The sequence below is a fragment of the Rissa tridactyla genome, chromosome 20, assembly GCF_028500815.1.
Source record: "Rissa tridactyla isolate bRisTri1 chromosome 20, bRisTri1.patW.cur.20221130, whole genome shotgun sequence".
NCBI lineage: Eukaryota > Metazoa > Chordata > Aves > Charadriiformes > Laridae > Rissa > Rissa tridactyla.
The window spans coordinates 6,446,536-6,457,750 of NC_071485.1; the positions used below are offsets into that span (position 1 = coordinate 6,446,536).

The 11,215-nt window shown below is 44.6% G+C and overlaps 1 protein-coding gene across 2 annotated transcripts; it reads right to left on the bottom strand.

Annotated features, from left to right (window-relative positions):
- Positions 1 to 4,599, bottom strand: NEFL (neurofilament light chain). Of its 2 annotated transcripts, none has more exons than XM_054225024.1 (4): positions 3,547 to 4,599; positions 2,861 to 2,985; positions 1,604 to 1,923; positions 1 to 519 (listed from the first exon to the last, which is right to left on the bottom strand). In XM_054225024.1, the coding sequence occupies exons 1-4, from the start codon at positions 4,597 to 4,599 to the stop codon at positions 341 to 343; spliced, it is 1,677 nt and encodes a 558-aa protein (XP_054080999.1). In that variant the 3' UTR covers positions 1 to 340. The 2 variants fall into 2 exon arrangements, with proteins under 2 accessions (XP_054080999.1, XP_054081000.1); XM_054225025.1 differs by having other exon boundaries at positions 1,673 to 1,923; positions 3,547 to 4,598.
- Between the last annotated feature and the right edge of the window lie 6,616 nt (positions 4,600 to 11,215).

Consider the following 11,215-nt stretch of genomic DNA (forward strand, 5'->3'; position numbering starts at 1 on the left):
TTGTACCCACCCAAGGTTTCCATAATTATTTTAAATGCAAGTTAAAGACAACTTTCATTCCCATGACTTATTTTTTTTTTCCCCTTTTTAAATTTTAAGGTTCTGAATCACCCAAGAAAGACATAACCCCTGAATTCATACGTGTAGACCATGCGGCATTCAGGGAGCAAGCCAGTGGGTGCTCTGCAAGCATACTGATACTCTGCACAGAGAGAAACATCATAGATCATGAACTTTAAACCTCAGTGGTCACTGAATTAAATATGTGAGACTGCAATTTTAGCTGAGTCAATCATCATTTATTCTGTTGACCTGATGAGAAAGCTATACTGCCTAAAGATCAAGCCTTCTTCTTCACTTCACTCTCTTCCTTTCCTGCTGCTTCTTTCTCTTCCTTCTCCTCCTCACCAGTTTCCTCAGCAGTTTCCTGAGACTCCTCTCCTTCTTCAGCTGCTGTTTCTTCCCCTTCTCCTTCCTCTTCCTCTCCCTCTTTGGCTTCTTCAGACTCTTCCTTAGCACCTTTGAGAAACAAAAAGAAACATTTCACATCCTATGTACTCTTCCTAATCCAAATTTAACAGGACCCAGCATACCTGCATCCTTCAAGCCCACACCTTTGGACAGAAGCCAGCCAAACTGGATGGGGCTGGCAAATGATTTTGCATGGAATGGCAAATGATTTTGCATGGAAGCAGGGACATTTATCTAGGACTGCCGAGGGAAACGAACAAAACTACATGACCAACTTGTCCTAGATTTCAGAGGGAGTGAAGCACTTTATAGGTCCTTTCAAAATCATGGCCTTGAAAAATAGTACTGTGGACTCATTGCTTTAAGCCTTATCCAAAGACTTGAGTTCAAAAAGGAATGTTGCCATTGCCCTCCCATTGGCTCTTCAACTATCATTTCATTATAATTAATCTTTACATTAGCAAGCTCCTAGTTCAGTGGTAGTGAATGCATTTTGGATATGTTTAGGTTAAATCTTTCAGATCTATGCAATTGAAGTTGGAAAAGCAACTCTTGGTAACATTCCTTTTACATTTTCTTTAAAATGAGTTTGGTAAATAATTCATGGGACAGCAAGGAAGTGGCCTATATTTTGGCTGAACAAAAAACTACCCCGACCTCAGGCAATAGATACTGCTATCCGCTGAACCCAACAGTGACACCCACAGACATCAGCTGATGTTCCTATTATCACAGGCTACTCTCTGGGAATTTGTATTGAGCTCAGGATGTCCTTGTTCCCTGTTTTTGAGGATGTCTATAATAGCTAAGTGCCGCTTGATATGACATTACACCCAGCTAAAGTATTATCATTCTGCTTTTGGAAACCCGAATGGAAAAACATCCAGTGATTTTCAAGGGAGTATAATCAGTCCTATAATCTGCCTGATATTGAACGGTTACCTTATCTTCCACCCAATATTCAGGCTTTCCTGCTTAAACGCTGTGGGCTTAATCCCATGCTCCTTTGCTCATGTAAGCAGACAATGGGAAAGGTCTAATGATTAGATCTAGTCATCAGGATTTCTGGGTTTTACCCTACATGAGCAGGGTGAAGCATGAAAGAGAGGGATTTGAAAGTAACTAGAAGTACCTTCCTCCTCTTCTTCAGCCTCTTCACCTCCCGCTTCTTCCTCACCTTCCTCCTTCTCCTCCTCCTCACCTTCTTCTGCAGGGGCTGCCTTGGCTTCTCCCGCTTTAGCAGCCTCAACTGTTTCCTCTATTTCAATCTGTTCTTCCTGGACGTGACTGGAGTAGTACGTGGGGAAGGAACGGGTTGTCATCAAGTAGGAGCTGGACTGGAGACCACTGTAGGCAGACCTGCCAAAAGTCGGGGCAGTCTGGGTATAGCCACTGGTGATGCTTCCAACGCTAGTGAAACTCAGTCGGGTCTCTTCACCTTCCAGCAGCTTCCTAGCGAAAAAAAAAAAAAAAGCAAAGAGAAATGACTTTGTTATACTGCAACAGTATTCAGCAGATTCAGCTACAGACCAAGATACTGGGATGCTTTGAGCAGCACAAGCCCTACAGACTGCATACTTCTGAGTGCAAAAACTCATAATGAATAACTATACGGCAATGCTACCCTACTTCCTTGGAATGAAGTTTCAGAGGTGTGCATTACGTGAATTAATACTTTCCCTTGTTAGGAGAAATAATGGGGAAAAACCCTCTAGGATTATGTTCCTATAGCAGGTGAAGCCAGAGGTGTATTTTGGGTTGCAGATAACAATGCAGATGTAACAATTTGATGTTACGTTTAGCTATTAGATGAGGTTTGTAGCCACTTACTCAGTATTCCCCCTTGTGGCATTCATAGAAACTCTCTTTCGACATTTACAAATTCTGACAGTATCTGGGACAAAACATTAAACAGCTATTTAGCAGCAATTCTGCTGTAAAAATATTTACTTTCCAGGAGATTGCTTCTGTGAGTTAGAAACAAGGTCTGTTCTTAAAAGCATGTAAGGGATTTCCAATTTTGAGAACACAGCCATCTGTATTATGAAGTTCCACTGACACAAAATCTCTTTAACTACAGAACAGGTATTTTTACCTGGGAAGAGAACTGAGATCATATTGCTGAGCAGAGAGCTCTGTATGCGTACACATACATACTATTATATTCACAGAGGTTTGCTACACACAGAAGATTTTGCTTAAAGCAAATATTTTACCTCAAAAGCACTGCTTCTTCCAATAGAAAGACAATGGAGGAGACCTGATTAAACTCTGACATCTATCTATGAAAACTTCTGCTGGAGGAATGACAAAGAAAATGAATTCTCTTGAAGAGAGAATAGGAACCTGATCCGAGTTCTGATTTACTGAAACATTCCCCCCATCATACCTATATGCTGCAATTTCGATGTCCAGGGCCATCTTCACATTGAGCAGATCTTGATATTCCTTCAAGTACCGAGCCATTTCGCTCTTTGTGGTTCTCAGCTCATTCTCCAATTTGTTGATTGTATCCTGTTGGAAGGAACAATATTGGCAGCGTAAAATTCTTAATTCTCCCATGTCTAGATATAATACCTTGCAAGGAATTTCTCCAATCCTAATATCTTAATCTTGCTCTAGCAGAAGAAAAAACCGAACAGCTCCAATTCCACCCTCAGCCAAAAAGACACCATTTACCAAATCCCACCTTCCCTGGCAGGGTTTTCCCACCCCGTGTCTACACCTTATTATTCCATCCCTACTTAATGTTTCCCAACCCTATGTCTACACTGTATTATTCCATCCCTACTTAAGAGCCTCATTTTCTGCTACCCATGCATGCATGAGGTTTGTTTTGCTTTTAGCTTCTATGTGCTTTTTCTATTTTTAGCTTAAGTCTGTCTTTTATATGATGATATAGTTAAGGATTGACCGGTGTATCGATAAACGCTGTGTCATGTATTATAGCTCTGTGGCACTTCGCATGATGATTTTATGATACCTTACCGTTCAGCTATGCAGCATAGCTGGGGAATGTGCGAGCTAGCAGCAATGTCCCCCCCTTTCCAGGTGCCCCCCCCGGCCCCCCCGCACCTGCAGGGCGGAGATGTCAGCGCTCTGCTTTTCCTCCAGCTCCTGCAGCTGCTTCTCCAGCGCCTCGTTCATCCCGCGGGTGGCCTCGATCTCCAGCGTCTTGGCCTTCAGCAGCCGGCGGCTCTCGGAGACCTCGTCCTTGGCGGCGCGGACGGCGTCGGTGTTCTTGGCAGCGCTCTCGCTGAGGACGGTGAAGCGGCTGCGGAACCACTCCTCGGCGTTCTGCATGTTGCGGGCCGCCAGCTTCTCGTACTGGGCGCGGATGTCGCGCAGGGCGGCGGAGAGGTCGGGCTTGGCCGACACGTCCATCTCCACCGAGAGGTGCGCGTACTGGATCTGCGCCTGCAGCTCGGCCAGCTCCTCCTCATGCACCTTCTTGAGGAAGGCCAGCTCGTCCAGCAGGCTGTCCACCCGCTTCTCCAGCTCCGCCCGCGCCAGCGCCGCCTCGTCCGCGCCCTTCCGCACCTCCAGCAGCCGGGCCTCCGCGTCCTCCCGGCTCAGCACCTCCTCCTCGTAGCGGGCCTGCAGCCCCCGCAGCGTCTCCTCCAGGCTCTCCCGCTCGCCCTGCAGCGCCTGCTTCTCGCTCGTCGCCTCCTCGGCCGCCAGCCGCAGCTCGCGGATCTCCTGCTCGTAGAGGGCGCGGAAGCGGGAGGGCTCAGCGTGCTTCTGCCGCAGCACCAGCAGCTCAGCCTCCAGCACCTTGTTCTGCTGCTCCAGCTCATGCACCCGCTCGATGAAGCAGGCGAAGCGGTCGTTGAGGTCCTGAAGCTGCGCCCGCTCCTGGCTGCGGATGGACTTGAGGTCGTTGCTGATGGCGGCCACCTGGCTGAGGTCCAGGCTGTCCACCGAGTGCAGGAGGGAGCCCGAGGCGCTGGAGGTGGCATAGCTGCGCCGCACCGACACGGAGGAGACGGGGGCTGACAGGCTGGAGTATGCCGAGCGCCCCGAGCTGTAGCCGCCGCTGCTCCGCATCGTCGAGACGTGGATGCGCGGGCTCTCGGCGTACCGCCGCTTGTAGGAGGGGAAGAACGGGTCGTAGCCGTACGAGCTCATGGCTGCGTTGCGGGGGGCCAGCGACTGCTCTGCGGACCGGCGTTGCCCGACCGCCCCTATTTATGGGCGGGGAGGGCGGGCGGGCGCAGCCGCCGGGCGGGGCTGTGCCGGGCTGAGGCGAGGCGGGGCGGGGCGGAGCGGAGCGCTAGCGCCGTGCGGAGGTACGGACCGCGCCGCGCTGCATCGCGGGCTCGGGGGGCTGCGGCAGGGCGGGCTGGTGCTCCGTGTCAGCCCGCTGTGGCACGGCCCTGCTGGGCCCAGCTCCGACCCGCCTCACACCGACTTCGCCTCAGGCCCATCGGGGCCACCTTGAGGCCTCCCTCGGGTCCCCCTTGGGTCCCCCTTGGGCCTATTTGCGGCCCCTTCGGGCCTACCTTAGGCCCACCTCGCCTCAGGCCTAGCTGCTGCCCCCGCCCCAACCTGCACAGCGTCCTTCTTAACACAGGAAATTCCATCTCAACATGAGGAACATCTTTACTTTGAGGGTGTCAGAGCACTGGAACAGGTAGCCCAGAGAGGCTGTGGAGTCTTCTTCTCCGGAGATACTGAAAACCTGTCTGGACCCGTTCCTGTGCAACCTGCTCCAGGTGAACCTGCTTTGGCAGGGGGGTTGGACTAGGTGATTTCCAAAGGTCCCCTCCAACCCTGACCGTTCTGTGATTCTTCTCCCATTCTCTATAACCTGCCCTGGCAGAAACCCTGGGGAGGTTGTTACAAACCCCATATTGTGGTTGGGGCCTTAGTGAGGCTGGGGTGCAGCCCTCACCGCACCTCAAAACACCCAGAGTGTATATGTGAATAGCATGTGAATAGTGTTTTTTTTCCTTCAGTTCGCAGTTTTCTCAAGGTGTCTGCTCATCAAGTTCCTGCTGTCCTCACCGTGTCCTTTGTTGCAAGTGGTTCCTAATACCCAGGTAATTACATGAATGAAGAAACAAATATGGGGCGTGGTTCATAGTCCTAGCAGAATACATTAATATTTAGTAATCTATCTTTGCTTCCTCTGTTCCTTGAAATTCTCTGGAGGCAAGTCTGTCTGAGACTTGGACCACAGGGACTGAATATTTATCCTTGCCTAATCTGGCTAATACAGAGACTAAAACTGGATGGCTGAATTGCAGCTACCTCTGACCCAGATTATTAGCCACTGGTTGATTAAAACAAAGGCAGTATTTATGCAGTAGAGATTTATCAGAAGTAATCTAGGAACATACTGAGCACAGACTTCATTGGATGCTCAAAAAGACAATAGTCATTTGTCTCCCTGAGTCAGAAGGGCATCTTTAGTACAAAACAAACTCTTTAAAGTTTTCTTGAGGAAGGAGTAAACGTAGGCGTGGGCTGGGGGACATTTATTAAGAGAGACACACCACAAAAATGCCTGGTTGCTTCTTAAAGAAAGGGGAAAGACTTAGTAATATACACAAATTAGTCGCTATGCCTGTCGCTAATTGCAATGGTACTTAAGTATTTCTGGCACAAAGATATGTTTGCTTAATACCAGTCATCTACTAAAGGTAGAGCAGGGTTGATTTAATCATGTTTCCTACTGTCTTCTAGTGATCTCAAATAGAACATTACCAGTTGTGTAGTATTATCTCCATAGGCTTCAGGGTACTTGAATATGAGGGATATTCAGCTGTGAAGGGCAATGGGCTATCAGAGGTCTCTCTTTATCTGAGCTCATGCTAGATGGAATGAACTGTACTAAGAGCTAGTAAAGGCTTATGCATCACTATATCACAATAGAGCTGATGAGATACTTTATTTTGCAAATCTGAAGTGTACCCATAAAGATCAATGGAACTGCACTCAACTTACAAGCACCACAAGTGAGGCTTCTACTAAAATTTTTAATCAAAATTTGTGATTTATATTTTGGTAGGAGTTGCATTCATGCATGTTAGAACAGTTATCCATTATTCAGACACTGAATATGCAAAGCAGAGCAGCACAGGTATAGCTTTATCCTAATACATTTTAGCTTTAACAGAGATTAGGTTGACTTTTGTCCAAAAGAGGTAGTTTGTGTAGTTTGCAGAGCACCTAGGGAAGAAATAAGCAATACAGATGTTATAGCAGATGGAAAGATTCACAGCAGGCTTGGTCAAAGATTCAGTGAGCTTCTAAACACAAATTGTTATGGGATACTTAACTAATGCAAACTGGCATACCTTGTTTCATGCCAATGGATTTATGTTAATCTTCCCTACGTTCAATTTGAGCATAAGATTTAATCATCAATGGTATCAGTAATTATGCCACGTATTAATAAAGTAATATATCTCAGCTTCTAAAGTAACTCCCCTTCATATCCCAGGAAAATAAGCTTTGTAATTCTAGCCTGTTAATATTCTTTCTTATAATTTTTTAGAGAGGGAAAACGAGTGGAAAACCCCTTCCTCTCTGCCAGCAGTGTGTGCCAGGAGGATAGGAAGCGTGTCTGCAGACAGCCCTGTAGTGTTGAGTTTCAGTGTGACTCAGAGGTAAGGATGAAGCTTTGTTCCTATAAGGAAAAGAACACTAATACTGGATGCATCCTACTTCAGAAACTTGTATTTCTAGGAACAGGGTAGTGCCGGCTCCGGTTTCCCTATTCCCTTTGTCTCCCTTTTCTTGCTTTTTGCCGTAATGCAAGGTATAATCTTGCCCCTTGATATATTATTATTAGAAAATCATTGAAGTGGTAGTCAACAGAAGAACAGGATAAAGACTGGCTTCCAGCTACGCTGAAATGGTCCGTGCCATTTGTCTCATCTTTATTTAAGACCATGTTGAAAAAAAGCAGTCACTAGAGATGAGCTTAGTCACCCAGCAGCTTAGCATTATGTCCCCTTCCGTCTGCTGAAGCTAAAGCTGCTCTCCTGCTGTTTTAGTTAGGTGTGAGTCTCATGATTTCATCTAATGTAAACTTCAGGTAGAAGAATCCCAAGTCCAGGTTCTCCCCTTGAAAACCTCCCCTAGGTTGGCTGACCTAAATCATGAATTATCATGATGAATGACGCAGAAATAATAGTAGTGACATGCTAAAATGGCAGCTGGGCAGTCACATACTACTGCATAAGCAAAGCAAGCAACTCCATGACAATTCATTCCTGTTCATACGTTTCCCTCTGCTACTTACTGTGTAATTAACATGTACTCAGTCTAGGAATGGCATTTCCCCAAGGAAGAGTTTAGGTCTAAGCCCTGTGCTAGGGCCTCATTGAGCACCAAGAAGTTACTTGAATGCAACCAGAGTCAGTGAAAATTCCCCTATGCTGCAAGACACTCGGGCCTTGAAGCCTAGTGGGGTTTGCCTTTTGACTTTATTTTTTTAACTTTTTTTAATCAAAGAACGGTTTCCCCAGCAGAAAGTGTAAACAGGTACGTTTGCGGTTGAGGTGGATGGCAGAATGAAGTCCGCATTGTCTGCGCCTGGTCTTTTTTCTGAAGCATAAAAAGGGCTGTGCCTGTTTGGTTTGAATTTGCACAGAAATTGTGCAGAGCAGTGAAAAGCAAAAGCATTGTTTGTACTTTTTATTGTTTCTACTTCATGGAGGCACAGGTCTGAGAGAGTGGGGAATCGGATACTCCCACAGCTGAAAATGTTACATAGCTCTGATGTGCTGTGCAACATCATTTTTTTTATACAATATATAAAATGAGATGGTAAGAGCTGATCTATGCATGGTACCTATACTCACAAAACAGGCAGCCGAGAAATGCTATACATAGTAAAGTATGATTAAGCAATTTCCTTTCGCAGTGTTCTGGAACTGTTAATAACTTTGCTTCAAATTCAAAAATCAACATAGTGGCATTCAGTGGCACCATGTTTTTATGGATTCATTGATTTTTATTGATAAGATTGATCAGAGCAGTTGTGAAGGAGAAAGGGGAGAGCTGGAACAGGTCTGTTGTAGCAGTCAATGCTTTGTGCCAGTAGTTAGTGCTATGGGAATGCAGCAAAGCGTGCCTACGGCTGAGCTGTCCCTACAGGTCCTTTTATTGATCTTACCACAGAGAGGTGTCTTGCAAAAACTGAAAAAGAGAAGCATCATTGAAGGCTCTGGGAACTGCATCTGAGAAAAGTCTGGTTAAGGCTTTTGGACTTGCCCTACAATGGTTTCTCTCCTTATAGTTACTTCTTTCTTTAAAACTTCTAGGAGGGGGGGAAACCTTGATGAAAATTCTTTAGAGTTTATTCTCATGTGTGCTAGAATTTCTACATCTGTCTGGGCTGCTTTTAAATTTTGACCCTATGCTGAACACACTTGAAAATTGCTGTTGTATGTCACTAATGCTCTACCTATCGGGGGAATATTTTGAAAGTCACAAGCAGGAGTAACGGGTCCTCTTTTCTTTCCCTTGTCCTGAAGTTAGGAACCCAGATCTTAATGTATACGTCTAAAATTATATCAAAATCTCTGAATGAGTTTAATTGAAATGTGCAAATGAAAATACTCTGTTATACTTAGATTGTCTTGATCCTGCTGCATTTTTCTGGTAGGAATTGGAATGAATCCTACGTTTTAGGAAGATTTTAATCCTTTCTATATTCCAATCATCACATTTAATATGAGACAACACTAACACGAATTGTCAAAGACCATGCAGAATTTTGTCTGCAAGGACTGAAATACAGTATCTGTAAGACACAGAAAAAATGCTAATAAGTATTAAATTTATGTCTTTTGAACAGCTATTTGCTTTGTTTGTTCCATATATAGCAAGTGCCTGAGCAGCTTTCATTATTTTATTATCGCTTATATCAATTCTGTTTTGCTGTGCACAGTAACATTAATTTTCTCCCTTTGAGTTTGTTCTGTTGCTTGATTACAAGAGCTAGAGGAAACAGCCAGCCACTTCTTTCATCTGAGCTCTATCAATGAGTGCTTAATTAGAAGATTCATTAGCTTTGTTTACTCTTTGGATCAGGACTCCAAACTGGGTCACAAAATCTGATGGCAGATTCCTCCTTGCAGTTTCAAGGGTTAGTTCGTAACTCCCAGAATCAATTAAATTAGATGTTCTGCTTTTGTTTGATTCCAGCAATTAAACATAAACAAAAAGGTTCTCGGACAAAGAAGATAAAACTCCCCTACCTTGCCAGCTGCAGAGCAATGTACATGGTTTGAAAAAGCCCACTCGGCCCATTTTGAAGGAGATCATTTACTCATTTGCAAAGTCTCATTGCTTTGAATAGGTCTCCTGCCAATCTGAGAAGTGGTTAGACTCAAGAGACCGAGGGCCGCATCAGGAGCTTGTTGTAAGTTGGCACTGGGCTGTAGGCTGCTGCTGAAGGCTACCTGACGGTCTAAGCTTCATCTTCTCCAGTTGTCTCCTTGTGAGTGATCTTACCTGTCTTAAAGCTGTCACCTGAAAAGTGGTATTTTATGATGCCATAAAATACAAAAGAATAATTGAGACGGTTCTCAGCTGAATCAATTTCTGATGAATTGCAACAGAGATTCCTTTTTCCGCCCCTCACATGGTTTGCTGAGTTATAGAACACAATTCTTATTCTGCATTCATCAGTATTAACCCATCAGTCTTAATGGTTGTAACATCCAGTTTACACTGGATTGTGCAAGATTGGAATCAGTCAGTTGGACCTTATGGTACATCATAGAGCAACTGATAGGCATATTATGTAGGTATCCCCCAGCAGCAACATGCCGGAGTTGGAAGAAAGTGGTAGAATCAATGTCTGTCTCTTTACCTTACTGACATTTGTAACATCTAGCATCTTTTTTTTCCCCTTCCAGTGGCTTATCTAAGTCACCCCTTATATATTTTATTTTTGTCTTGGAAACCTTTTTCACTACATTAAAATATTCTTCACAATGTGATTGTAATAGTTTTCAGTCTTCAGTGTTTCTGAATTACTGTTCTTAGCTGATTCCTTCTCAAAATAACGTTAAATTGAAGTGAATGCAGTTGTTTCAGCTGACTGAAAGCAGAGTGCTCTGCCTACATATCTACTATATACCAAGCCTAATGATTCAAATGGAATTTTCACGTGTCTCTAAATGCCCAATTCACATTGAATCCCAAAGGAATTTGGACGTACAACTCCTTCAAACTCCTTTGAAAAATTACAGCTTATTACAATTGTTTTTGCAGAAAAAGCTGAGTTGCATGCCTTGTGTCTGCATGTGTCTTTATCTGTAGGGGGAGCTGAATATGTATGCCTACAAACCTTCATTTCCCTGTGCCATTATATGCAGGTATTTTCTGCTTGTGGTCTGTACTCATGCATGTTAAGCAATGGACTCAGTTAAAGACTTGAGACATTCTCATCAGTAGGGTGAACTACCTGAACGTTAAGGTACAAAGACAAGGTGAATCCTAAGTGTTGGTGTGCCCCAAAGAGTTGCTCTGGGAAACCAGCACTATGATTACTGCAGAGTTTTAAATGCTCAGTGAAAATAATTATGTGTATGTCATTTTGTTTGAGGGGTGTCGGCTGTAAGAACATGTGTTTGAGCAACTGTAGATGATAGTAATAGAAGAAATTTAATATCCTTCATATTTTTCAAGTTGAATATTCATATTGGCAGTAATATCCAGAGGCAAGTAGTGTGACTATTTCTGCTGACCACATATTGGCTGCGCCAGCTGAAGTTAGTTC

Bases quoted from the DNA above. Each gene is read 5' to 3' on its own strand.
- NEFL (XM_054225024.1), bottom strand. From the start codon at position 4,599: ATGAGCTCGTACGGCTACGACCCGTTCTTCCCCTCCTACAAGCGGCGG. The intron at 1,924-2,860 runs GTATGATGGGGG...TTTTTTCGCTAG, and splicing joins ATCGAAATTGCAGCATATAG to GAAGCTGCTGGAAGGTGAAG. The intron at 520-1,603 runs GTACTTCTAGTT...TGTTTCTCAAAG, and splicing joins GGCTGAAGAAGAGGAGGAAG to GTGCTAAGGAAGAGTCTGAA.